This window comes from Pan paniscus, chromosome 2 (genome assembly GCF_029289425.2).
Source record: "Pan paniscus chromosome 2, NHGRI_mPanPan1-v2.0_pri, whole genome shotgun sequence".
NCBI lineage: Eukaryota > Metazoa > Chordata > Mammalia > Primates > Hominidae > Pan > Pan paniscus.
In genome coordinates this window covers 49809523-49836853 of record NC_085926.1, presented here as the reverse complement: position 1 = coordinate 49836853, position 27331 = coordinate 49809523, and the positions used below count along the sequence as shown (strand labels likewise).

The 27331-nt window shown below is 49.6% G+C and overlaps 1 protein-coding gene across 3 annotated transcripts in view; it reads left to right on the top strand.

Annotated features, from left to right (window-relative positions):
• TRAIP (TRAF interacting protein) overlaps positions 1-23333 on the top strand; it is a 30594-nt gene extending 7261 nt beyond the window's left edge. Inside the window, exons 2-15 of one of the 3 annotated variants that reach the window (XM_003818847.6) lie at positions 2377-2434; positions 2969-3052; positions 5972-6011; positions 6624-6751; positions 8005-8099; positions 8613-8726; positions 9480-9567; positions 10179-10268; positions 10692-10780; positions 18476-18628; positions 20476-20524; positions 20778-20927; positions 21036-21086; positions 21296-23327. In XM_003818847.6, the coding sequence (XP_003818895.1) occupies positions 2377-2434; positions 2969-3052; positions 5972-6011; positions 6624-6751; positions 8005-8099; positions 8613-8726; positions 9480-9567; positions 10179-10268; positions 10692-10780; positions 18476-18628; positions 20476-20524; positions 20778-20927; positions 21036-21086; positions 21296-21418 (1312 nt within the window). In that variant the 3' untranslated portion in view covers positions 21419-23327. Of the gene's footprint in view, positions 1-2376; positions 2435-2511; positions 3053-5971; positions 6012-6534; positions 6752-8004; positions 8100-8612; positions 8727-9479; positions 9568-10178; positions 10269-10691; positions 10781-18475; positions 18629-20475; positions 20525-20777; positions 20928-21035; positions 21087-21295 lie in introns of those variants that run through there. The other 2 variants (XM_034956485.3, XM_034956486.3) reach the window with 2 other exon arrangements.
• Positions 23334-27331: the final 3998 nt, after the last annotated feature.

Sequence of the window (27331 nt, the reverse complement as noted above, 5' to 3'; positions counted from 1 at the left end):
TCCACCTCCCCATATTAAGATAGCTACTGTCTTGACTTTGAGAACATAGATGAATTTTGCCTACTTTTTTTTTTTTTTTGAGACGGAGTCTCACTATGTCCCCCACGCTGGAGTGCAGTGGCGTGATCTCGGCTCACTGCAACCTCCACCTCCCAGGTTCAAACGATTCTTCTGCCTTAGTCTCCCAAGTAGCTGGGATTACAGGCGTGCGCCACCACACCCGGCTAATTTTTCTATTTTTAGTAGAGATGGGGTTTCACCATGTTGGTCAGGCTGGTCTCAAACTTCTGACCTCATGATCCACCCGCCTCGACCTCCCAAAGTGCTGGGATTACAGACGTGAGCCACTGGGCCTGGCCTGCCTACTTTTAAACTCTGTGTAAATAGAATCATACAAAATATAACTTTTTGTGTCTGGCTTCTCTTCCTCAGTGTTATGTTTTTGTGATTTATTCATAATATTGTTCTTAGTTGTAGACTCATTTCTTGCTGTGTAGTATTCCACTGCGCCTGGTTACTCTTGATTATATGTTGTACATGGTATTTGAAAACTTATGGGAATTTTAGCTGGGCATGGTGGTGCACGCCTGTGGTCCCAGCTACTCGGGAGGCTGAGGTGGGAGGATTGCTTGAGCCTGGGAGGCGAAGGTTGCAGTAAGCCAAGATCACGCCACTGCGCTCCAGCCTGGGTGACAGATTGAGACCCCATCTCAAAAAAAAAAAAAAAAAGAAAGAAAAGAAAAGAAAATGTACTTATAGGAATATTTGAGGCCAGGATGATGGTATCATTTTCCAGAGAGGACTTAGTTTCTCCCTGGTCCCTAGGAGTAGGGGAGTCTACTAGTAGGAGACTAATTAAAGTTTAAGGCTTGAGCTTTGCTGGACCACCTGCATAGATGATGCAAAGCTCGGCTGTGTTTTGCTTTTACCACTACTTACTTTTTTTTTTGAGATGGAGTCTCGCTCTGTCGCCCAGGCTGGAGTGTAGTGGCACAATCTCAGCTCGCTGCAATCTCCGCCTCCCAGGTTCACACCATTCTCCTGCCTCAGCCTCCCAAGTAGCTGGGAGTACAGGTGCCTGCCACCACGTCCGGCTAATGTTTTGTATTTTTAGTAGAGATGGAGTTTCACCATGTTAGTCAGGATGGTCTCAATCTCCTGACCTTGTGATCTGCCTGCCTCAGCCTCCCAAAGTGCTGGGATTACAGGCGTGAGCCACTGCGCCCGGCCACTTTTTTTTTTTTTTAATTAAAAAAATTTTTTTGATTGGGCACAGTGGCTTATACCAATAGTTCCAGCACTTTGGGAGGCTGGGGTGGGAGGAGCACTTAAGCTCAGGAGTTGAGACCAGCTTGGGCAGCACAGTGAGACTCTGCCTCTATTCTGTAAAAAACAAAAAAACAAAAAATTTAATTTAAAAAAATTTTATGGCTGGGTATGGTGGCTCATACCTGTAATCCCAGCACTTTGGGAGGCTGAGGCAGGTGGATCACTTGAGGTCAGGAGTTCAAGACCAGCCTGGCCAACATGGTGAAACCCTGTCTCTACTAAAAACAAAAATTAGCTGGGCGTGGTCGCGCATGCCTGTAATCCCAGCTACCTGGGAGGCTGAGGTAGGAGAATCATTTGAACCAAGGAGGCGGAGTTTGCAGTGAACCAAGATCGTGCCACTGCACTCCAGCCTGGGCGACAGAGCAAGACTCCACCTCAAAAAAAAAAAAAAAAAAGTTATGAGTACATAGTAGGTATACATATTTATGGGGTTTATGAGATATTTTGATGCAGGGATACACTGTAATAATCACTTCAGGGTAAACAGAGTAGCCATCACCTCAAGCATTTATCATTTTTTTGTGTTACAAACATTCCTATTCTTTTAGTTACTTTAAAATGTACAGTAGATTATTGTTGACTGTAGTCACTCTGTTGTGCTATCAAATACTAGATTTTATTCCTTATATCTAACTTTATTTTTGTACCCTTACTTACTTTTATTTCTGGTTGATCCTTACCTTGAAAGTGTAGTCTTTGGGATTCCAGCTTAAAATGGGGGTGTTATCAGAGTCCTCATCTCTGAGGGCCCCTGAGCTTTGACTATGATCTCTCCCAACCCCAGTCAAAGCCCAGAATGTTGCCTAAAGGACAGCTTTTGGCCAAGCCAACAGGGCCAAAAAAAGGGCCAGCTGGTTGGAGTCCTGAGTACCCATCAGGCCTTGCGGGAGGTGCTGTAACTGCCTATGCTACTGTCCTCTTATTTGGGCAGGCATTGGGTCAAGGAGGAGCAGGACAGACCCTTTCGTGGTCAGAATGTTTGCCTGGCTTATGTCCCCAGACAAACCAGGGCTCATCAGTCTATTGTTCTGCTTTTCATTCCAGCCTAATTCAGTGGTTTGAGACAGCACCAAGTCGGACCTGCCCACAGTGCCGAATCCAGGTGAGAGTATTGGGGTGGGACCACCTCAACTGAAGAGATCTCCTTAGCAGAGAGCAGGAATGTGAAAAGAGCTCTGAAACTGCAATATCTCTGACCTTTTTTGGACCCTCCTGGTTTAAGGCCAGTTGAGCCTCACTTGTGCCCTTGAGTGTTTGGGAGGTCTGCTTACACCCACAGGTAGCTGGCAGATGGATTTGTTGCCTGGGCCAGTTTTCACTTGGGTAGATTTGGCTGGCCTCCTTCCCTGTCTTTTCATCAGTGACTCCGCACCTAGAGTTCAGGTATCTTTTGAGCACTTAACCATGTAGGTCTGTAGTAATATGACTTCAGTGACCACGAAACCAGCAGCCCCAACTTGGGGTACCTGCAGGAGTAAAGAGGTCTTTTGACTCTAAAGGATGTACTTTGAAAAATTAGGTCTGAGAACAGGCCTGACATGCATGTCAGGCAGGTAGTCAGACCCATGTACAACACTCTCCTCCTTGCGCATGACCCAGCTACACAATCATACTCTTATCTTGTTCTCCCATCCAGGTTGGCAAAAGAACCATTATCAATAAGCTCTTCTTTGATCTTGCCCAGGAGGAGGAGAATGTCTTGGATGCAGAATTCTTAAAGGTACCCAGAATTTATCTGATTCTACTGAACTCCAAGCCTTGTGCGAGTTCACTTTTCTTTTTTCTTTTCTTTTCTTTTTTCTCTTTTCTTCTCTTCTCTTCTCTTTTCTCTCTTTTCTTTTCTTTTCTTTTTTTAGAGACAGGGTCTTACTCTGTTGCCCACACTGGAGTGCAGTGGTGCAATCATAGCTCACTATAACCTCAAACTCCTGAGTTCAAGGGATCTCCCCACCTCAGCCTACCTAGTAGCTAGGACTGTAGGGGTGCACCACCATGCTCGGTTAATTTTTTTATTTTATTTATTTATTTATTTGTTTATTTTGAGATGAAGTCTCACTCTGTCACCCAGGCTGGAGTGTAGTGGCGTGATCTTGGCTCACTGCAACCTCTGCCTCCTAGGTTAAAACAATTCTCCTGCTTCAGCCTCCCGAGTAGCTGGGACTACAGGCGCGTGCCACCATACCCGGCTAGTTTTGTGTTTTTAGTACAGACGGGGTTTTACCTTGTTGGCCAGGCTGGTCTCGAACTCCTGACCTGAAGTGATCCACCCACCTCGGCCTCCCAAAGTGCTGAGATTGCAGGCGTGAGCCACCGTGCCCAGCCCTAATTTATAAAAAAAATTTTTTATAGAGATAGGGCCTTGTTATGTTACCCAGGCTGGTCTTGAACTCTTGGGCTCGAGCAATCCTCCCACCTTGTCCTCCCAAAGGGCTGAGATTACAGGCATGAGCCACTGTGCCTGGCCTGGGAGTTCACTTTCTATTTCCACATAAGTGGAGGGTTCCTGGAATATGGAGATGAAGTTATAGAGGTGAGACTTGGCACAGTTTTCAAGGTGGGGACACAAAAATCAGAGGACAAGTGATGAGACACAGTCATCAGAGAAATGCACTGTGAGGGAAGAGGGGAGCTGCTTGACTGTAAACCCTCCCTTTGGGATTTCAGGTCAATTCCAACCTGAATTCTCTCCTGCGGTCTTGTCTCCTCATCTTTTAAAGAACCTACAGCCATCCTGTACAGCCTACTTTGCTGCTTGGACAGTTAGTGACAGATTAGAAAACTCTTCTACTCCCCAGCCACGGGAGATTTTTGGATTCAGTGTTCCCTAGCCTGCCTGTGCCTCAAAATTGCCTGGGGAGGCTGGGCGTGATGGCTCACGCCTGTAATCCCAGCACTTTGGGTGACCAAGGTGGGCAGATCACTCGAGCCCAGGAGTTCAAGACCAGCCTGAGCAACATGGGACCCCATCTCTATTAAATAAAAAAAGTTAAAAGAAAAAAAATTGCCTAGGGAGCTTGGTATAAAGTCAGATGCCTGGGCCTTCCCCAGACCAGAGCTCTTGGAATCAAGATTTGCAGCTCAGGTGGGAATGGATATATTAGGGGAAAGTGGGTAGTTTCCCTCCTATATGTCTAACTGCTTCCCCTCCTAATCTAAAATTTAGCTTTTTTTGTGTGCAAGCAGGCTGCGTTGGCAGAGAACTCTTGAGGAAGTTGGATTTGGGTTCACAAATGATCCCTGGACTCTGAGGGTTAATTTGCTGGGTATCTGTCAGATCAGAGTTCATTTGGCTCTGGCCCCAGGGTGTCATGATGTCCTTGGAACCTCACTGCTTCAGGAACATGGAGCTTTTGTGCTTAGAGCAAGCATGTTCATCGTCATGGTAACTGCTCCCAGTTTTAAGTAGTGTCTTCCCTGTGATGAAAGCAACAAAGGCAGTTTCATTTATTTCCAGCTTTCAAAGCCAGGTTTGTGAGACAGGTAGCAACATCTTGGGTAGTTTGGAGCAAGGGCTTGGAAGCCCCTGCTGGAGTGTGGAAGAAGTCAGGGGACTATGGGTAGTGGTGCAGCAGCCATGGCCTGGTATCTGTTCTCAGGCAGCCCTTGCGTGCTCTTCCTTACCCACCACCTCCACTCCCAGCTGTTCAGCCTATGCTAACCAGCCCAGCCACCAGAAGCTCTTGCCCCCAGAGTCCTAGGTGGAGAGTTTGACAGTAGGGGCTTGTTTACCCACTGGGCCTGGCCATACTATTGGTCACATGTGAAATTCTGAGTCTTCTGTTGATCTTAGACAAGTGATCTACAGTAAGGTTTGCCTGGATTCCATCTAGCTACCACCCTGGACCCTTGGTCAAGCGTTTCAGTTTTGTAAAACCTTGGATTTCTTTGTTATGGAGCAGGCACCTCTCTTGCTCATGCGGATGTTGAGTTCTGTGGCATCCTGAACAGGAACTGGGTTCAATTCTGCCACAGCTTCTCAATGATTCTGTGGCATGGCTGTGAAACATTTGCAGGGGCTTTGAGAGGCTCACTTGATCCTCACAATAGTCTAGTTAGAGACTAGACACATGGGAGGTTTCATCCAGGGGTACAAAGCTGTCCTGGCATAGCTACCTCCATTGGATACTAGGTCTGGAAGGTTTGTGGTACACAGAGCCAGTTCAGAGCTTGGAGGAAAGTCGACTATGAGTCAGGAAGACCCAGGGTGGAGAGGAGGAGTAGTCACCCAAGGTCCTTGGCCATTCCTGTTGTGTGTCCCTGGTGAGTCAGCTGATGCCCAGAGGGAATGAGACCAACATAGAGCAATGAGGCCAAGGAAGTGATAGAAACTTCTGCTATGGAGACTGATCACAGGGGCCCTACTTTAACTTCCCTTCCACTATTCTACCTCTTTACCTGTCCTGGGGCCTTGCCCCTGAGATTGTTTTCCTCCATCTTACCTACTTTTCAAAAGGGCACATAGAGCTACAGCAGTGCTTATCTTTCCATTGTTAGCTTAGCTTGGCCTTGAGGCACTGCAGGATTCATGCCCTAGAAGGCCTCATTGTTCAATCCTGGGGCTCCCCACAGCCTTATGGGAGACCACGTGGAGGTCAGCTATGATGATTTCCTGCTGCTTATTGTGGGTATTGCCTTTCAGAATGAACTGGACAATATCAGAGCCCAGCTTTCCCAGAAAGGTGAGTTAGCAAGAGACGAGGGGTGCTGGGAAGCCCCTGACTTGGATGCTGGAGGAAGGGGGCCCTAGGAGGAAGGTTTCAAACCGTTTGGGAGAGCCAGGGCCTTTCCCTGCTTTGTATGTCCAAGAGTCCTGCTAGCTGTTGTGGTGGGCAGAAAAAGAGAGGGAAGGGAGGTGACTGAAGCTGTTCACCTAGACCAGGTGAGCCTCTTGTCTCTGAGTGCAGCTTCTTGCCCAGGAACCAAGATGGGAGGGGGTTACCTGATGGGACTGAATATCTTTGGGAGAGGGCTCAGCTGCTGAGTTTGGCTGGAACCTGCTTGAGTCCTGGGTTGATGAACTAACTGGACCCATGGCAGGTAGGGAATGGGCAGTAAAATATTTTCCTAAGTAGTTCAAGCAGCAGAAGGTGGGCTTTTCCCTGAATGAAGGCTCTGGCTCAGCTTCTCTGGTTTGGCACATCCCAGAGAAAGAAGCGGGCCACCCAGCTTTCAGGCCTGAGCCTTGTTTCTCACCTGCCTAAGGGATGAGGCACTGAACCCAAGGGCCCAAGTTCTTCTGCTGATGGATGGACAGGCCTTTCCCTTTCCTCCGCCCTCTACCCCTGCTCCAGACAAGGAGAAACGAGACAGCCAGGTCATCATCGACACTCTGCGGGATACGCTGGAAGAACGCAATGCTACTGTGGTATCTCTGCAGCAGGCCTTGGGCAAGGCCGAGATGCTGTGCTCCACACTGAAAGTAGGTCCTCAGGTTTTATGGGTACAGAATTCATAGGGAGGTATTGCCCCAGAGCTGGACTCCCCATTCTGGGCTTATCTTCTGGTTCTGCTCCAGTCAACACCTTGGTTTGGGGAGTTGTAAAATAGAGGCAAATCACTTCTTCCCCTTGCCCTTCCATACTGTATCCATCCATCCCATAAGAAAAGGGCCATATTGGCTATACTTGTGGGTTTTGTACTAGGTAGTTTGAAGAGGCAAGGCCTTCCCAGTACCTCACAGAGGGGATGCTCAACTAAGACCTCAGTGAGGCTGGGCCATATTTCCGAAAGTGGTTCATACTCTACTGATGAGGCCAGCCTGAAGAACCTTCCATTAGCACTCTAGTCCTTGGCTGGGCTGCTCTCCTGAGCCAGATCAAACAGCATCCTAGGGAGGAGCAAGGGCCTTTGAAGTCAGCTGTGCTGAGCTGACCAGCCAGATCAAAGTCTGCAGAGTGAACAGCCTTAGACCCAGATGAATTTTGCATCAGCCTGGGTTGGTGAGCCTCTTGCTCTCCAAGGGGCATGAGAGGCGATTGATCTGAACCCACGATTGATATTCTGGCCTTGTAGGCAGGAGCAGTCCTTGCTGGATGCCATTTGAAAGGGAAAGGGAGCCATCCTTGTGAACAGACAAGGCCCCAGGATATTCATTGTCTCTGTTCCTGCTTGGGGGCTGGGCTGGATCACATGGTCTGGCTGGTGGGAGGGAGCAAACTGGCACCTGGCTGCAGAGCAGGAGTCTCTCATGGTATTCTCAGGTCAGAGACAAGTGGTCTTAGGCTGAAGGCAGCCTGGCCAGCTTCCCCTGGCTCAATTATTCATTCTTGGCAACTGTCCATGGGTCTGGGTGTTGGATGGTGAGGCCTGGGTTTGTGCTCTGGACTTCTTCAGCCACCTGCACAACATGTACCATGAGGCCCAGACCACTGGACCTTGGCAGCCCACAGTGGGCCTGTAAATGCTGGCAGTGGGCTGTGTCTACTGTAAGATACCTTTCAGGAGGAAGCAGGCAGGGAGGTGAAGAAGCAGCTGGCTTAGAGCCTTTTAGAAGAAGAAGCACAAGCGAGAGTGGGACCCAGGAGCTTTACCTCCTGGGGTTTGGGAGTACATGGTTATCAGCATTTTCAAAACATATGCTGCAGAGAGTTCTGGAGCAGAGTTTTCCTAGTGACTTTAGCAATGGCTCCTGAGGGCCTCCAAGCATCAGGTATGGGTGTATTTGCTCTTCAGAAGCAGATGAAGTACTTAGAGCAGCAGCAGGATGAGACCAAACAAGCGCAAGAGGAGGCCCGCCGGCTCAGGAGCAAGATGAAGACCATGGAGCAGTGAGTTTGGAGCTGGGTCCTGCACTGTGCCTTTGCCCCCAGGGCCTGCAAGTGGTACAGTTCTTAGGACTGCAGCAGGGAGTGGGATTGGGTCATGTCCGAGGCTCAAATCTCCATAGGCCATGGAGGGCTCAGGTCAGCTGGGTGTGGGCACAGATCTTAGCCTCTATGAACTCTTCCACCATTCCAAGGAATGGGAGCCCTTGCCACATTCCTCCCTGTCTCTGCTGCCTGTGGCCAGATGACCTGGTGGGTCTTTCCCTCCAGGAACCTCTCTCCAGGAAATCCCTGACCTTGAGACCCTCTTTCAGCACCTCTTCTTTCTCAGCAGCATCCTTGGAGCTATGCTCATCTCTGCCACAGGGCCTTTCCTTGGGCACACCCACCTACTAAAGCATCCTAGCAGCCTAGCCTGTTACCTTAGCAACGGCAGCAAAGGAAGGCAGAGCGGCACTGGGTACCTACCCATCAGCCTCCAGATTGCAAATGCCGTGGGCTGGGTGTATTTTTCAGGATTGAGCTTCTACTCCAGAGCCAGCGCCCTGAGGTGGAGGAGATGATCCGAGACATGGGTGTGGGACAGTCAGCGGTGGAACAGCTGGCTGTGTACTGTGTGTCTCTCAAGAAGTGCGTACTGTGGCCCCTCTCAGCAAACACAGGAGATAGGCCATGGGGCCCCAGCCGTGTCATTGCTCCCCATCTCTTGTAAAGCAGATGGAACTAAGGGGCAAACTCTGGAGCCATGCTGCCTTTGTTTGAACCCTGATTCCACCTTTCAGCAACTATGTGGCCTGCTGCCAGTTTCTTGGCCTCTTTGACCCTCAACTTCCTGAATGGAAATAGTAGTAGACCTGCCTCATAGGATTGTTGAGGATTTAGTGTGAATCTTAAGTGCTGTTTCTAAGGGAGTTGACCTAGCTCTCTGGGCTATAAGCCCCATTGTGATTGATATGTAGAGCCTGTTCCCCATTAGCACTATGATCCTGCCTGGCTTGGATCAAACTCTACTCATATTCTTCACTCTGGTGGGTGTAAGGTTGGCAGGAAGGGTGGAGGGCCACTTAGCTGAGAGGCATAGAGGATCCAAGATGCCTCCTTTAAGACCAGGTGGTTTAGGGAGCCCCCTAGTGAGACTGGGGCTTTCTGCATGCCCTCTCAAGTCACCAGTGCCTGCAGGACAGGCAGGAGGAAATAGTCACTTCCTTGCATTCTCTGCAGGACCCTCCACAGTGCCACCTGGTACTTATTGGGCTCAGGTGTCAAAGTAGGAATGAGAGTGAGTTGAGGGGTTGGGCAGTGCTTTGTGTTAGATTAGTGCTGTGGCTCAGTCTGACCTGCAGGTATTCTTTTCTGGCATCTCTTTCCATGGCCACATTGCAGAGAGTACGAGAATCTAAAAGAGGCACGGAAGGCCTCAGGGGAGGTGGCTGACAAGCTGAGGAAGGATTTGTTTTCCTCCAGAAGCAAGGTAACTTAGCAGTGAACAGAGGTTGAAGGAGAAGTGGCTCTCCTTTTGTCATGTTCACTCTGGTCTCCTGAGCAAGGCCATGGGACCTGATGGCACAGCTGACTCCCTGGGGCAGCTGGAGGACTTACAGAGATTTGTTACCAGTCCTTACTGGGCATTGGCCTGAATATGTGGCTTGTCCACTAGGGGTGGACAGATCACAGAGGTATCCCCCAACATGTGGACACTGATGCTCCCCTCTGCTCTTCCTGGCTCCTGGGTACCTCTCAGCTGGCTGGAGAGCACAGGCCTCAAATGTGACAGCGTCAGAGGCCTATTTTTGTACCACATCTGGAGTAGGAGGGCTCCTGGAACCTGATTCGGTCAGCACAGCTGCTTTTACTTCTGGCATGGTGCATCCACAGGCTGCAGGATGCAGGAAGCAGCCTTTGCTTCTAGGCAGCTCCGGATGTGCATTGCCAGACTGAAGCCTAGCCTCAGAGAGCTGGGATCTCTGCCCATATCTCTGGTCTCTTCTGGGCTACCTTGATCACTCCCTGGGGAGCAGCAGGAGGGGGCAGGGCACAAGGCTAGCACTTGGCTTGTCTTTCATTCCCTACACTTTCTTATAGTTGCAGACAGTCTACTCTGAATTGGATCAGGCCAAGTTAGAACTGAAGTCAGCCCAGAAGGACTTACAGAGTGCTGACAAGGAAATCATGGTGAGGGACATCCCTGGCTTGAAAGGAATGAGGGGTGGTTTGTGTGCCCTCCCAGAGCAGGGCTGGGCTATCTCTGCCCAGGACCCTTGCACCAGTCAGTGGTGGTTCTGGGCCCCTGCATCCTCCTGGGTCAGGGTGTGCCCCTTGGCCCTGGTCCAGACTGGAGCCTGGGCCTCCTCAACAGAGGGCAGACAGAACCATGAGTCTTCCCTCATAGTCTGTCCTGCACTTACATCCCTGAGGTCCCTTATCAGAGGAGGGGCTCTACCTGGGGCTTGGCCTCCTGAGCCTAATGATGAGGTATCAGGCCTTGCTCTGTTCCCAGTGGGCTGGCCTTTCATGCATGCTGCTCATGTCCTCTGCATTATCTCCGGACTTGATGCCTCAGCCTTTCTCTCACACACTTTTCTTTCCCTCCCCAAGAGCCTGAAAAAGAAGCTAACGATGCTGCAGGAAACCTTGAACCTGCCACCAGTGGCCAGTGAGACTGTCGACCGCCTGGTTTTAGAGAGGTTTGTTGAGCCTTGGGCGGTACAGGGGTCACAAGGTGGGAGAGCTTTCTGGTAACAGTCTTTACTCCTCCTGGCTTTGGTGGGGTGGGTGACCTCTGTGGACCTGATGTCTGCAGACAGCCTGCCCTGGGAGCCAGCCAACATTTAGCTGGCAAGCAGCCTTGAAGCAAATTAGGCTCTGACACGGAGAGGCCAGAGAAGGTCAGAGGACCTAGAAGTGGTCTGAGAATAGGGCAGAAGCACTGACTGTCTTGGGGCATCCTGTTTATGGAGTAGCTCCCCACATTTATCTGTCCACCCCAGATTTTGAAACAAATATGAAACCACTGTAAAATAATTCCCTTAGTGCCAGGAGTGCGTGCTTTAAAGCTGCCAGCAGAGGGAGCTACGAGGCAGAAGGATTGGTGTCCCTGCAAGCATGGGCATCCATTTCTGCTCCTGAGAGTTTCACAGAAGCAGACTAGCTGAGAGCATCCTCAAGGCTACCTCCTGCCTGCCGGAAGTCCCCAGCAAGGACCCAGACGGAAAGCACACAACTCCTGTCAGTGGCCCCAGTCTTTTTTTTTTTTTCCTTTTTCTTTTTTTAATGGAGTCTTACTCTGTTGCCAGGCTGGAGTGCAGTGGCACTATCTCGGCTCACTGCAATCTCCGCCTCCTGGATTCAAACGATTCTCTTGCCTCAGCCTCCTGAGTAGCTGGGATTACAGGCGCGCACCACCACGCCTGGCTAATTTTTTGTATTTTAGTAGAGACGGGGTTTCGCCATGTTGGCCAGGATGGTCTCGATCTCCTGACCTCGTGAGCCACCTGCCTCGGCCTCCCAATGTGCTGGGATTACAGGCGTGAGCCACTGCGCCCAGCCCAGTCTTTAATCTTTTTTTTTTTTAGATGGAGTCTCACTCTGTTTCCCAGACTGGAGTACAGTGGTGCGATCTCGGCTCACTGCAACCTCCGCCTCCCAGGTTCAAGCGATTCTCCTGCCTCAACCTCCTGAGTAGCTGGGATTACAGGCATGTGTCACCACGCCCAGCTAATTTTGTATGTTTTGTATGTTTTGGTAGAGACGGGTTTCACCATGTTGGCCAGGCTGGTCTTGAACTCCTGACCTCAAGCAATCTGCCCACTTGGGCCTCCCAAAGTGCTGGGATTACAGGTGTGAGCCACCATGCCTGGTTGCTTTTGTTTACTTTCTTTACCTCTTCAGGGTGCTGGAAGGCCTGGACTCCTACAGCAGGTCCTTGATGAGTGCCCACTGCATGGCAGACCTTCTCTGTTCTCTTGGAGCTTATGTTCCAGTGGGATAGATGAGCTGGGAGCTTAGATGGCTAAGCCCACAGCCCACCAGCTATATACTACATTATAGAATCTGGTCTGTAGCTCCCAGTTGGGGACGGGCCCACCTCATTCTGAGTAAGCTTCATGCCAGGGCCTGCAGCCCATCTTGGTACAGGGAGGACAGCAATGGTCTCCCTTGGCTTTCAGGCCAGCAGGACACTAAACTTGACAAGCCTTCTTCTGTAAGCTGGGCTGGGCTTCTCATCAAGCCACATGAGGATGACTTCATTCATTTTTGTCTCCAGTATTTTTCTGGGCATAAATATTGAAGTGGTTGGCTGGGTGCATTGACTCATACCTGTAATCTCAGTGCTTTGGGAGGCCAAGGTGGGAGGATTGCTTGAGTCCAGGAGTTCAAGACCAGCCTGGGCAACATAGTGAGACCGTGTATCAAAAAACTTAAAACTTAGCCAAGCATGGTGGCACACACTTGTAGTTCTAGTTACTCAGGAGGCCAAGGCAGGAGGATCACTTGAGCCCAAGAGTCGAGCTATGATTGTGCCACTGCACTCCAGCCTGGGAGACGGAGTAAGACCCCGTCTCTCTTGGAAAAAAAAAAAGTCCGGGCGTGGTGGCTCACACCTGTAGCCCCAGCACTTTGGGAGGCTGAGGTGAGTGGATCACCTGAGTTCAGGAGTTCGAGACCAGCCTGACCAATATGGTGAAACCCCATCTCTACTAAAAATACAAAAATTAGCTGGGTGTGGTGGCAGGCGCCTGTAATCCCAGTTACTTGAGAGGTTGAGGCAGGACAATCGCTTGACCCTGGGAGGTGGAGGTTGCAGTGAGCCGAGATCGTGCCACTGCACTCCAGCCTGGGTGACAGAGAGACTCCGTCTCAAGCAAAAACAAAAAAAAATTACAGTGGCAGGTCTGTTTGTTTTTAGCAAAAGCCCTTCTTTTAACTAGGCATTAGGCAGCACCAGCACAGTCTATTCTTGTGTTTGTTTGTTTGTTGGTTGGTTGGTTGGTTTGTTTGTTTTGAGATAGGGCCTCATTCTGTTGCCCAGGCTGGAGTGCAGTGGTGTGATCACAGCTCACTGCAGCCTCAACCTCCTGGGCTCAGGTGATGTGATCCTGCCTCAGCCTCCTGGGTAGCTGGGACTAAAGTGCTGGGATTACGAGCGTGAGCCACCATGCCCAGCCTAGGCACAGCCTCTTCTAAACTCATAGCCTCAAGCTCTCAAAAATAGTTGTTGAATCCTTAGCAACAGCATTGCCCTGTCTTCTTTGTGTTCTGATGGCAAGACCCTCACAACTACAAGTGACCTCAAAGACTCTGCCTCTACCTTTCTCCTGTGACTGCTAATGTGTTACTAGAGAGGTCTGGAAGAAGTCTTAAGTTTTCTTGGGCCACCTACTCGGGAGGCTGAGGTGAGAGGATCACTTGAGCCTGGGAGGTCAAGACTGCAGTAAGTGATGATCACGCCACTGCACTCTAGTCTGGGCGACAGAGTGAGACCTGTCTCAAAAAAAAAAAAAAAAAAAAAAAGTCATGTCAAGGAAGATGGAAGAGTAGAAAGCTCCAGGAATCCATCTCTCCATGGCAACAGTTGATCTGGTTGAAACCATCTGAAGCAACCACTTTGGAAATCTGGTCTAGTAGAACATTTCCAGTATCCAGGGGAGAGGTTGATGAAGAAGCTGGTAAACTTCAGTAAATTTTCGCTGTTCTCATAGCAGCTCCACCTCCTGGGCTCAAGTGATCCTCCTGCCTCAATCTCCTGAGTAGCTGGGATTGACTACAGGCATGCACCACCACGCCCAACTAATTTTTTGTAGAGGCAGGGTCTCACTTATTGTCCAGGCTGGTCTTGAACTCCTGGCCTCAAGCGATCCTCCTGCCTGGGCTTCCCAAAGTGCTGGGTTACAGGCGTGAGCCACCGCTTTGCTTTGCTTTGCTTTTTCTTTTTCTTTTTCCTTTTCTTTTCTTTTCTTTTTTTTGAAACAGTGTCTTGCTCTGTTGCCTAGGCTGGAGTACAGTGGTGCAATCTTGGCTTGCTGCAACCTCCGCTTCCCGGTTGAAGAGATTCTCCTGCCTCAACCTCCCCAGTAGCTGGGATTATAGGCACGCACCACCATGCCCAGCTAGTTTTTTGTATTTTTAGTAGAGATGGGGCTTCACCATGTTGGCCAGGCTGGTCTTTAATTCCTGATCTCAAGTGATCTTCCCACCTCGGCCTCCCAAAGTGCTGGGATTACAGGTGTGAGCCACCACACCCAGCCACCACCATTTCTTAATTTAAAATTAGGAAAATTAATAAATCTCTGGCTGGATATGGTGGCTGTACTAAAAATACAAAAATTAGCCAGGTGTGGTGGTACACGCCTATAATCCCAGCTACTTGGGAGGCTGATGCACAAGAATGGCTTGAATCTGGGAGGTGGAGGTTGCAGTGAGCCAGGATTGTGCTACTGTACTCCAGCCTGGATGACAGAGCGAGACTGTCGCAAAAACAAAAACAAAAAAAAATTAAGAATTTTTTTTTTTTTTTTTGAGATGGAGTCTTGCTCTGTAGCCCAGGCTGGAGTGCAGTGGCACGATCTCGGCTCACTGCAAGCTCCGCCTCCCCGGTTCACGCTATTCTCCTGCCTCAGCCTCCTGAGTAGCTGGGACTACAGGTGCCCGCCACCACGCCCGGCTAACTTTTTGTATTTTTAGTAGAGACAGGGTTTCACCATGTTAGCCAGGATGGTCTCCATCTCCTGACCTTGTGATCCACCCACCTCGGCCTCCCAAAGTGCCGGGATTACAGGTGTGCGCCACTGTGCCCGGTCAAGAAGTTTCTTAAGTTTTTTAAGAAGCTTCTTAATTTTTATAACTTTTTACTGCAGCAGTATTTTTTATTGTAGTAAAATATAAACAAAACTCACCATTGTAACCATTTTTAAGTACATTTCTGTGGCATCAAGTACATTTAATTGCTGTGCAACCATCACCACCATCCCACTCCAGAATGTTTTCATCTTCCCAAAGTGAAATTCTATACCCATTAAACAATAACTCCCCTTTCCCCTTTCTCCTCAGCTCCTTCACTTACCATTCTTTCTGTCTCTATCAATTTGACTACTTTAGGAGCCTCATATAAGTGGACTCATACAATATTTGTCCTTTTATTACTGGCTTATTTCACTTAGCATAATGTCTTCAAGGTTTATCCATGTAGCATGTATTAGAATTTTCTTCCTTTTTAGGGCTGAATCAGTAATCATATTTAATTTTTTTTTGAGACAGGGTCTTGCTCTGTTGCCCAGGCTGGAGTGCAGTGGCACGATCTCGGCTCACTGCAACCTCCACCCCCTGGGTTCAAGGGATCCTCCCACCTCAGCCTTCCAAGTAGCTGAGATTACAGGCATGTGCCACAATGCCCAGTTAATTTATTTAATTTTATTTTTTGTAGAGATAGAGTCTTAATATGTTGCCCAGGTCAGTATTGAACTCCTGGCCTCAAGCCATCCTCCCACCTCAGCCTCCCAAATTGTTGGTATTACAGGCGTGAGCTACTGTGCCTGGCAGTATTCATGTTTTAAATTTGCAAGCATTCTTTCTTGCTCTTTGAGTATGTCTGTTTTGCAAAGCATCATGTTCTTGTTTTATGGTCTCATATTTCTGTTTGTCTCAGAGTCAGTATTTGTGCACCATGGACTTTTTCCTGGGCTCCCCTCCCATACCTGGTGGTCCTTGGCTACTTTGGAGGCCAACCTATGTGGGTAGGGTTTGGGGGGGATGTGCAGACTGCTGGCATCATGTTGAGTCTTACCTGAACCCAGGATGCAGAAGGCTTTACTGTTGGGTCCAATAATATTGGCTGCCCTAGGTCATTGTACATAGTTTGTTTAGTGTCTTTGAGAAAAGCTCTTCTATTTATTGGCCCAGGGCAGCAGCCTAACTGCCTAGTGTTCTACCAATGCAGATTAGGATGGGGTGGAGCCAAGCTCACAATTTCATCAGTGTTCCAGTTTTCAGGCCTGTTTAATGCTTTTGCAAGGCCCTCCCTTTCCTTCATGGACCCCCTCCTTGTGGATTCTGGCTGCTGTGTCAGTCTCTTGTCCCCTGGCCATGCTTTGTCTCCCAGAATTTTTTGGAAATCTCTGGGGGCTGATGGTGGTTGCCCCTTCTACTTGTTGCAGTAGGATTACCCTTCATACCTGTCATTTTAGGGAGGCATCAGCATGTAGCCACCACCCCCAACTACAGAGTCAATGTTAGGAAGATCTCTCTCATGGGCCCCAAGGGCCCCTGAACTCCAGGCTAGAGACAGCCAGGGAGACCTTTCCTTAGGGTAGGGTAAGGCCGCCAGGAGCCATGAGTTCATGGAGGAGATGTTGACTAATCCCATGCCACGCAGGCAATGGGCTGCTCAAGGCCTTAGCTCTGTTCTGGAAAGGGGAGCTTTGAGTGTCTTGCCTGGCTCCCTGAGGCCTCTGGCATGAAGCCCTGTAACTTGACCATGGGTGGGTGTCCCAAGGGTGATAGTGTCACTCAGGAGGGCCTCAAGCCAGCCTCAACCAGTGAGGGAAGGACTACTAAGCCCTAGGTTCTTTCTCCTTGTAGGACAAACAGAAAGTGGGAAGGAAAGAAAGTGGACCCCTGGCAGAAAGGGAAATAGGCTTCAAGCTCATAAAGGAAGAAGAATATAGAAACAGTCTAAGACAAGGCCGGGCGCGGTGGCTCATGCCTGTAATACCAGCACTTTGGGAGGCCGAGGTGGGCAGATCACGAGGTCAGGAGAGCAAGACCATCCTGGCTAACACGGTGTAACCCCATCTCTACTAAAAATACAAAAAATTATCTGGGCGTGGTGGCGGGCGCCTGTAGCCCCAGCTACTCAGGAGGCTGAGGCAGGAGAATGGCTTGAACCCGGAAGGCGGAGCTTGCAGTGAGCCGAGATCGCACCACTGCACTCCAGCCTGGGTGACAGAGCAAGATTCCGTCTCAAAAAAAAAAAAAAAAGAAACAGTCTAAGAGGAGAAGAAATGTGTCCATATGATCCAGATGTGGATATGGGGAGTGAGGGAGGCACCGTGAGAACCTCCTGAGTCTTGAGTTTAGTGTTGTGGATGACCAGGAGGTGCAAGTGAATAAGCCTGGCTTGCCTTGAGCTTGGGCACCACTAGGCAACGCCTTAAGGGATGGCTGGGAGTAGAAAGTCCTGCCTTGAGCCACCTGGAGGGTAAAATTTACAGGACCCAGCGAGATCCTGCCTGCCTCTTGAGTTTACCTTTCCTAACCTGAGCCTCAACTTGCTGGGGTTGGTAAATGGTGGCAGAATATGGATACTGCAAAAAAGTTGGCATGAGTGGTCCTGGCTGCTGTGGTTCCCAGAGGAGGAAGCAAAGCAGCCAGCCTAGAGTTGGTTTGAGGTGGGTTTGTGCAGTCTTCATTTTAACTTGCAGGCGGGGACAGAAGTAGAGCTTCTAGGGTCCTGGACAGGGAAAGGAAGAAATAGTCCAGGCTGCCTGGATTGCTTAGCCACCCAAATCAATGCAGGTAGCCTTCCTCCCTCTGATGTGTACACCCCAGTGGAAGTGGGATTGTGGTGCAGCTCTGAAAAGTTCCTGAGGAAGGAAAGAGAGAAGGCATCTTTGGAGCTACCCTTGCCATTCCCCAGGGTTCTCTTTGTATGACAGGAAGTGGGGAGCCCTGCCAGGTCTGGGTGGGCTGGAAGAATCCTGTTGGCTGTAGTTTTTAATAGAATAAAACTTCACTCCCCCCCCCCCCACCCCGCGTTATAAAAGTAAAAACACACTCATTGAGAATTTGGAAAATAGGGAGTTATCATAGAGGTACTTACGGTTGACATGTGGAATATTTCCTTCTCCTTTTTCTGCATGTGGGAGTGGTGGGGGGGTGCCAAATCACGTAATTGCACTATACATGGAGTTTTGTGTGCTTTTTAAATTAAATTAAATTTAAACTTTTTTTTTTTTTTTTTTCTGAGACGGAGTCTTGCTCTGTCGCCCAGGCTGGAGTGCAGTGGCGCGATCTCGGCTCACCGCAAGCTCTGCCTCCCGAGTTCAAGCGATTCTCCTGCCTCAGCCTCCCGAGTAGCTGGGACTACAGACACAAGCCACCACACCCAGCTAATTTTTGTATTTTTAGTAGGATGGGGTTTCACCATGTTAGCCCGGGTGGTCTTGATCTCTTGACCGCTTGATCCACCCGCCTCGGCCTCCCAAAGTGCTGGGATTACAGGCGTGAGCCACTGTGCCTGGCCGAGAGTAGGGCTTTCTTGAGGGGTGGCCTTGAGTCAGGAGTGGGCTCCAGGTCCCTGGAGCTGAGTTATCTCTGATGCTTCAGGAGCTGTTGTCCTGGGTTACCACTGTGGCCCCAAGTAACCAGGTCATCTCTGCCTTCAGCCCAGCCCCTGTGGAGGTGAATCTGAAGCTCCGCCGGCCATCCTTCCGTGATGATATTGATCTCAATGCTACCTTTGATGTGGATACTCCCCCAGCCCGGCCCTCCAGCTCCCAGCATGGTTACTACAAAAAACTTTGCCTAGAGAAGTCACAGTGAGTGATAGTCCCTGGCACTGTCCATGGGCTGGTAGGGGGATAGCTAAGACAGCTCTGCAGGCCCTGTGCTGTTAGCTCTGAGTGGCTGATGGGGCAGTGAGGGTTGCCTAGGCTTGGCCATGGCTTTGGTTCCAGCTACCTCTTGTTCCCTCACCTGAGCACTCAATCTGTGCAAACCCCTTCTCTTGTCTCATTATTCCTCACCATCACCTTTCAAGGCAAAGGTATTGGAATGCAAGTTAGAGAGAATGCAGTGATGCCAGAAGGGGTGGGTCTGGGCTGGAGAGGGTGCTCCCAATACCTTGAAGGCCTGCCCACCAGAGTCCTGAGCGAGGGACTCTGAACTTCCTCTTCTATGTTTGCCTCTGAGGCTCATGCCTGAGGGAGGATCATCTCAAACCACAGAGCCCAGGGCCTTACCACCCAAGGGGGTGACCCACAGGGGCAGGCATGAGAAGCTGTCTGGAATTCCAGTGGGGCAGGTGGAACCTGCTCTGGGGTACAGTGGGACCAGAAAAAGGGAGGCTGTCTCCTTGGCCAGGTTTGCCAAGTGTAATTCACTGTGGAGACAAGGACTATACTCATTCATACAGGTACTGTTCAGGTGAGGCTGGTCAAGGGCTGGGCAGGTTTCCTCTTTTTCAAAGACTTTGTACAGAGAGAAAGAAGAGAAAGAGAAAGAAACTGAGATGCTAGACAGTGGAGGTGGAAGGGAGCAAGAGGGCAAGCCAGCTGGGCTGTCTTACCTCCCAAACCTCAGGGGGCATGGGCAACCCTGTTGTAGAGGGCGAGGCCTGGTAGCAATGAGAAACAAACCTAGGACCCGTGGGCTGTAGTCCTCAGGGATCCTGTCAATGTCTGCTGTGTACTCTGGCTTCCTCCCATTGCCCCTCTTCCGCTGTAAAGGTTGAAGGTGGACACCTGGGGTCTTCAGGCTGCCAGGCCTTTCAGAGACATTTCCACCACCTTCATGGCCTGTGGAGGTAGTGAAGGAGGTAGTGAAGTTCTGAGTCCCTAACTCAGCTCGTCCTTCCTGGAGCCTTGGTTGTCATGTAGCCTTACCACAGGCCGTTAGGGCAGGAGCAGAGGAGTCAGTCACCAGGCCCTGATCCCACTCTTGTCCTTATGGCTTGAGAAGCCACAGGGCCAGCCTTAGATCACCATCTTCTCACCCACCAGGGAAAATGCCAGGAGAGGGTATCCAGCTGCTGGGTTCCCCAGGAATTGGATGGAAATACAGTTTCTGGCTCTGGGGCTGGGATTGGGAGACCAGGGCCTGGGGCCATGCGCTATTCTGCCCCAGGCCCTTCTTAGACACACTCTCTAGGGAGATGGCTTGGCCCTGTGTTCTGAGAGGATTTTGTGGGCTACTTTACTGAAAGGCTAACTTACTGAGGCTCTCGTGGAGGTAGTGTCCCCTCTCTGGGAAGACAGGACTAGGCCTGAGCTCATTAAATTTCTTTTGCTCGTATCAGGGCATGACTGGCTTTCCTCCCGTGGGTGGTGAGTTGATTGGGCTCTTCAGCCCCATATAGAGCCTGGGACATGGTGAGGTGCCCGAGGACTTGAGGAGCGTTGGAATTTGGCCTTGAGTGGAAGCCACAGGATTGGGACATGGTCCAGTCATCCCCAGTCATCCCTGTCTCTGCCACCCTACTGGCTGTGGCTGTCCAGCTGTTAACAGACCTGCACTTGGGGTGGGATCACTGAGGTGCCTTGCCCAGAATGCAGGCATGGCAGCAGCAGTGCCACATGGTAACTCCCCAAGGGGCGTGTGCTGAGCCTGGTTCACCTGCCCCCATGTCTTGCTTACCTACCCCTTGCCTTCTCTCTCATTCTTGTAGCTCCCCAATTCAGGATGTCCCCAAGAAGATATGCAAAGGCCCCAGGAAGGTAAGAGCTTTCTAGAAGAAGCACAGTCTAACCTTTGGCAGGACTGGACTTTTGGGAGGGCACGGTCTTGCCAGAGCCTTGTCACTCCTGGTCCAGGACTGAGGTACTTCGGAGCCACCCTTGGGATTGTACTCATTATCCCTCCTGCCTCCTAGTGAGGCATCAGAGATCCTGATCTTGTTCCACCACCACTACCCTCCCTCCTTTGCTGACATCCAGCTCATCAAGTCTGGCCCTGGGGTCTTCCCTGCAGGAGTCCCAGCTCTCACTGGGTGGGCAGAGCTGTGCAGGAGAGCCAGATGAGGAACTGGTTGGTGCCTTCCCTATTTTTGTCCGGAATGCCATCCTGGGCCAGAAACAGCCCAAGAGGCCCAGGTCAGAGTCCTCTTGCAGCAAAGATGTGGTGAGTATGGCTTCCCACAGTGGCAGGAGCCAGCCCTCTTGGGTAGAAATGGGTGGCCAGCCCCCCAGCCCATTAGCCTGGCCCACTCATCTCTTCCTTCCACCCTAGGTAAGGACAGGCTTCGATGGGCTCGGTGGCCGGACAAAATTCATCCAGCCTGTATCCTTTTCCCGTGATGTTGAGCTGAGCTGAGCTGTGGAGCCCGTACTATGCCTCACCTATACCCCCAGCCTGCCAGTGCCAACAGCCTCAGGTGTGCAGTGCTGGGCCTCATTCTGTGTATCAGGGCCGCCCACCCCCGGCTCTGAGCCTTTCTTGCCCTGCATTGCAGTCCTTTCTCCATGCCTCTTCCTTGACAGCTCCTCCAGACTGACACAGTCATGATCCGCCCATTGCCTGTTAAGCCCAAGACCAAGGCTAAGCAGAGAGTGAGGGTGAAGACAGTGCCTTCTCTCTCCCAGGCCAAGCTGGACACCTTCCTGTGGTCGTGAGAACAGTGAGTCTGACCAATGGCCAGACACATGCCTGCAACTTGTAGGTCAAGGACTGTCCAGGCAGGGGTTTTGTGGACAGAGCCCCACTTTCGGGACCAGCCTGAGGCGTAAGGGCAGACAAACAGGTGAGGGTGAGTGTGACACCCAGAGACTGCTCTTCCTGCCCTCACCCTGCCCCACTCCTACGACTGGGAGCTGACATGACCAGCCCACTGATCCTGTCAGCAGGTCCTGCTCCTGTTGCCAGGCTCCTGTTTATAGCCATGATCAGATGTGGTCAGACTCTTTCTGGGCCTGGAGACCACGGTCACTTGTTGACTGTCTCTGTGGACCAGAGTGCTTGAGGCATCTCAGGCAGCCTCAGCCCAAGCTTCTACCTGCCTTTGACTTGCTTCTAGGCATAGCCTGGGCCAAGCAGGGTGGGGAATGGAGGATAGCATGGGATGTATGGAGAGGATGGAAGATTTTCATGTAAAATAAAATTAAAAAAAAAAAAAAGAATGTCTTCTTCCTGGTTCTGAGAATGTAAATTTGCACCAACACTTTAGAAAACTGTTTGGCATGACTTTCTAAAGCAGGAACATTACCAAGCCTCAGATCCAGCAGTTCCTTCCCTAGGCATATGCCTTCTCATGGGGCGCAGGAAGACTCTAGAAAGAATGAGATCACTGCAGCTTTTCTCACAGTCTCTAACCTGGGCATAGCCTAAAGGCCATAAGTAGGAAAGTGAACGAGTAAATGGAAATCTATCTATACAGTGTACTCACAGCAAATAACCAGCGACCACTACCTTCCGTTCCTACCCACGTTTAAACGCTACCAGCCAAATTGCTAGCTTTTGACTTTTGGCTGCAAAGGCACTTTCTTTCTTTTCTTTCTTTTTCTTTCCTTTTTTTTTTTTTTTTTTCTTTCTTTTTGCAACAGGGTCTCCCTCTGTCTCCCAGGCTGGAGTGCAGTGGCACAATCACAGTTCACTGCAGCCTCAACCTCCCAGGCTCAGGTGATCCTCCCACGTCAGCCTCCTGAGTAGCTGGGACTGCAGGTACATGCCACCACGCCTGGCTAATTTTTTTATTTTTATTTTTTGTAGAGACAAGGTCCTGCTATGTTGCCCAGGCTGGTCTCAAACTCCTGAGCTCAAGCGATCCTCCTGCCTTGGCCTCCCAAAGTGCTGGAATTATAGGTGTGAGCCACCACGCCCAGCCAACGGCACTTTCTTCTAAAGTGCTTCTTCCCTTCTTGACCCCCAGCCTGGGTGAAGTCCCCTAAATTTCCCTCTCCCACTATTAGGTAGGAGTTCACCTGTTTTCCCAGGACCCAGCATGGGCCTGGCACGGGGAGTAAGAGGCACAGGGAGTGAGTGAGTGCTGCAGTGGAGGTTGCCCAGCTGATCTCTAGCATATCTGGAGGAGTATGGGGCTTTGTGGCAAGGAGGTGCCATTCTTGGTTATGAGTTTTCACCCCTCTGCAGCTGACTTGAGCCAAGGAGGTTTAGTGATGCAAAGCGAAGCATCAGGTTAAGAGTGTAGGGGCTGGCTGCTAGCACCGTCCTTACCAGCTGAGTGATCTTAGGTAAATTACCTGGCCTCTCTGTGCTCAGCTTCTTTTTTTTTTTTTTTTTTTGAGACATAGTCTCAGTCTGTTACCCAGGCTGGAGTGCAGTGGCATGATCTCAGCTCACTGCAACCTCCACTTCCTGGGTTCAAGTGATTCTCCTGCCTCGGTCTCCTGAGTAGCTGGGACTACAGGCACGTGCCACTGTGCCCAGCTAATTTTTGTATTTGTAGTAGAGATGGGGTTTCACCATGTTGGCCAGGCTGGTCTCGAACTCCTGACCTCAGGTGATCCACCCACCTTGGCCTCCCAAAGTGGTGGGATTACAGGCATGAGCCACCATGCCTGGCCCCTGTGCTCAGCTTCTTTATCTGTAAAGTGGGGATCTGGGCCAGGCATGGTGGCTCACACCCATAATCCCAGCACTTTGGGAGGCCAAGGCAGGTAGATTGCTTGAGCCCAGGAGTTCAAGACCAGCCTGGCCAACGTGGTGAAACCCCATCTCTCCAAAAATTCAAAAATTAGCTGGGCATGGTGGTGTGCCCCTGTAGTCCCAGCTACTTGGGAGGCTGAGATGGGAAGATCACATGACCCTAGGAGGCAAAGGTTGCAGTGAGCCGAGATCATTCCACTGCACTCCAGCCTGGGCGACAGAGCAAGACTCCCAAAAATAAAAATAAAGTGGGGATCTGTGTTGCATATAGGTTAAGAACTTATGGCAGCTAGGTGAAATAAGCCAGACACAAAAAGACAACTATTGTATGATTCCACGTACATGAGGTGTCTAGAACAGGCAAGTTCACAGAGACAGAATAGAAGTTAGCATGGGATAGAGGGAGGGGGCAGGGGAATTATTGCTTGATGGTCACAGAGTTTCTGTCTAGGGTGATGCAAAAGTTTTGGAAATAGATAGGTGTGATGATTACCAAAAAATGAACTTGTGACCTGAATACATGGATATCTTGTGTTCATGGATTGGAAGACTTTAAAGATGGCAATAACCCCCAAAGCATTCTACAATTCAATACAATCCCTATCAAAATTCCAATGGCCTTTTTTTTTTTTTGCAGAAATTTGAAAACTGATTCTCAAATTTATATGGAATTGCAAGAGGCTCTGAATAGCCAAAACATTTTTTAAAATTGTTTTAAAGAAAAGATAAAAGTTGTTCCCAATTTAAAAACTTAACTACAAAGCTATAGTAATCAAAAGAGTGTGGAGCGAAGGCATGCATAATGGTGGAATTGGAAGCTCTAGGGGTTGGTTCCTGAATCAAAGCAACCATTGAGCTGAAAAGAGCAGTGATTGTAATCAACTGTTTCAGAACTCGGAAATTTAACAAGGGGGTTGCTTGATGAAGAGAGTAGTGTGAATCAAGCAGCTACTTCTCCCATTCCTCAGCCCCATCCGGCTGTGGGGATAGCAGCACCAGTTCTGAAAGCAGCTGACTGGTGCCAGAACAGGCACGGGAACCTTGCCCTCCAAAAATGTTGGGGTTGTGCGCTTTGACGGACCTGGAGGTACTCTGAGATGCTTGCCTTGGTTTCATTCAGCCTCTTAGATGCAATTCCTGCATTAATACCCCACCCCACCCCACCTTGGCAACATATCAGAAGATTTAAAGGACTCGTGCCTTTTTTTGTTTGTTTTTTAAGCCAGAAAATCTTTGTCAGCTCACTCACTGGCTGACTACAGAGATAATAGAGGCCGGGCACAGTGGCTCACACTGTGGGAGGCTGAGGCAGGAGGAATACTTGAACCTAGGAGTTCGAGACCAGCTTGAGCAAAATAGTGGGACCCTGGCTCCACAAAAAATTTTAAAAATTAGCCAGGTGTGGTGGTGCATGCCTGCAGACTCCCAGCTACTAGGGAGTCTGAGGTAGGAGAATTGCTTGATTCCAGGAGTTGGAGACTGCAGTAAGCAGTGATTACACCACTGCAGTTCAGCCAGGGCAACAGAGTGAGATCCTGTCTCATAAATAAATAAAAAATTAGGTTGCTGCAAAATAAAATATTAGATTGGTGCAAAAGTAATTGTGGTTTTTACCATTACTTTATAAGAGATAACAAACTTCAGTGACCACACACACACAAGAGACACACACTTTGCATAAATAGTTTGGAAAAAATCACAGATGGCTCCAGCCCTCAACAAGCAAAAATTTAGGTCAGGCACAGTGGCTCACACCTGTAATCCCAGCATTTTGGGAGCCCGAGGCAGGCAGATCACCTGAGGTCAGGAGTTCTAGACCGTCTGAGCCAACATGGTGAAACTCCGTCTCTACCAAAAATACAAAAAATTAGCCGGGCGTGGTGGCACATGCCTGTAATCCCATCTACTCAGGAGGCTGAGGCAGGAGAATCACTTGAACCCGGGAGGCAGAGGTTGTAGTGAGCCGAGATAGCACCACTGCACTCCAGCCTGGGCAACAGAGTTGCCAGTGTCAAAAAAAGAAAAAAAAAAAATTAATCCCTGAGGAGTCGGAGAATAAGATTTCCAGAGTTACCACAAAAAAATACTCAGAATATTCAGTTTGGGGTGGTTTTTTGTTGTTCTATTTTTATTGTTTTTTGTTTGTTTGTTTGTTTTTTGAGACAGGGTCTGTGTCATCCAGGCTACAGTTTCCCGAGTAGCTGGGACTACAGGCATGTGCCACCACATCTGGCAATTTTTTTTTTTTGAAACGGAGTTTCACTCTTGTTGCCCAGGCTGGAGTGCAATTGGCGCAATCTCAGCTCACTGCAACCTCTGCCTCCCAGGTTCAAGCAATTCTCCTGCCTCAGCCTCCTGAGTAGCTGGGATTACAGGCATGCACCACCATGCCCGGCTAATTGTTGTTGTTGTTGTTGTTGAGACGGAGTCTCGCTCTGTCGCCCAGGCTGGAGTGCAGTGGCGCAATCTCGGCTCACTGCAATCTTTGCCTCCCGGGTTCAAGCAATTCCCTGCTTCAGCCTCCCAAGTAGCTGGTATTACAGATGCCTGCCACCACACCTGGCTAATTTTTGTATTTTTTTTAGTAGAGATGGGGTTTCACCATCTTGGCCAGGCTGGTCTTGAACTCCTGACCTCGTCATCCACCTGACTCAGCCTCCCAAAGTGCTGGGATTACAGGCGTGAGCCACTGCACCTGGCCTAATTTTGTATTTTTAGTAGAGATGGGGTTTCTCCATGTTGGTCAGGCTGGTCTTGAACTCCCAACCTTAGGTAATCCGCCTGCCTCGGCCTCCCAAAGTGCTGGAAGTGTGAGCCGCTGCGCCTGGCCTAATTTTTTTTGTAGTTTTAGTAGATATGGAGTTTCACCATATTGCCCAGACTGTTCTCAAACTTCTGGTCTCAAGGGATCCGCCCACCTCAGCCTCTCAAAGTGCTAGGATTACAGGTGTTAGCCACTGTGCCTGGCCAGAATATTCAGTTCTCAAAAAAATCATAAAGCATATGAAGAACCAGGGAAGTATGGCCCACTCACAGGAAGAATTTTTTTTTTTTTTTTTTTTGAGATAGAGTTTTGCTCTTGTTGTCCAGGCTGGAGTGCAATGGCACGTCCTCTGCTCACCGCAACCTCTGCCTCCTGGGTTCAAGCAATTCTCCTGCCTCAGCCTCCCAAGTAGCTGGGATTACAGGCATGCGCCACTATGCCCGGCTAATTTTGTATTTTTAGTAGAGACAGGGTTTCTCCATGTTGGTCAGGCTGGTCTTGAACTCCCAACCTCAGGTGATCCGCCCGCCTCGGCCTCCCAAAGTGCTGGGATTACAGGCGTGAGCCACCACGCCTGGCCACAGGAAGAATTTTTTTGACAAACTATCCCTGACAAACTCTAGAGCTGAAAAGTAAATAGGTTTTCAGTGAGCCAAGATCGCGCCACTGCACTCCAGCCTGGGTGACAGAGCAAGACTCTGTCTCCAAAAAAAAAAAAAAAGAAGAAGAAGAAGAAGAAGAAGAAAAAAAAAGTCATCACCAAACCACGGTCACCTAGATTTTCCCCTATGTTATCTTTTAGGAGTTTTATAAGTTTTGTATTTTACATTTAGGTCTATGACCCATTTTGAGTTAATTTTTGTGAAAGGTCTAAGATATGTCTAGATTTTTATTTTGATTTTTGCATATGGATGGCCAATTGTTCCAGGACTATTTGTGAAAAGACTACTCTTTATTGGATTGCCTTTGCTCCTTTGTCAAAGATCAGTTGACTATATTTGTGTGGGTCTGTTTCTGGGCTCTATTCTGTTTCATTGGTCTATTTTTGCTGACACCATACTGTCTTGATTTTCTTTCCTTCTTTTTTTTTCTCTTTTTTTTTTTTTTTTTTTTTTTTGAGATGAAGTCTCACTCTGTTGCCCAGGCTGGAGTGCAGTGG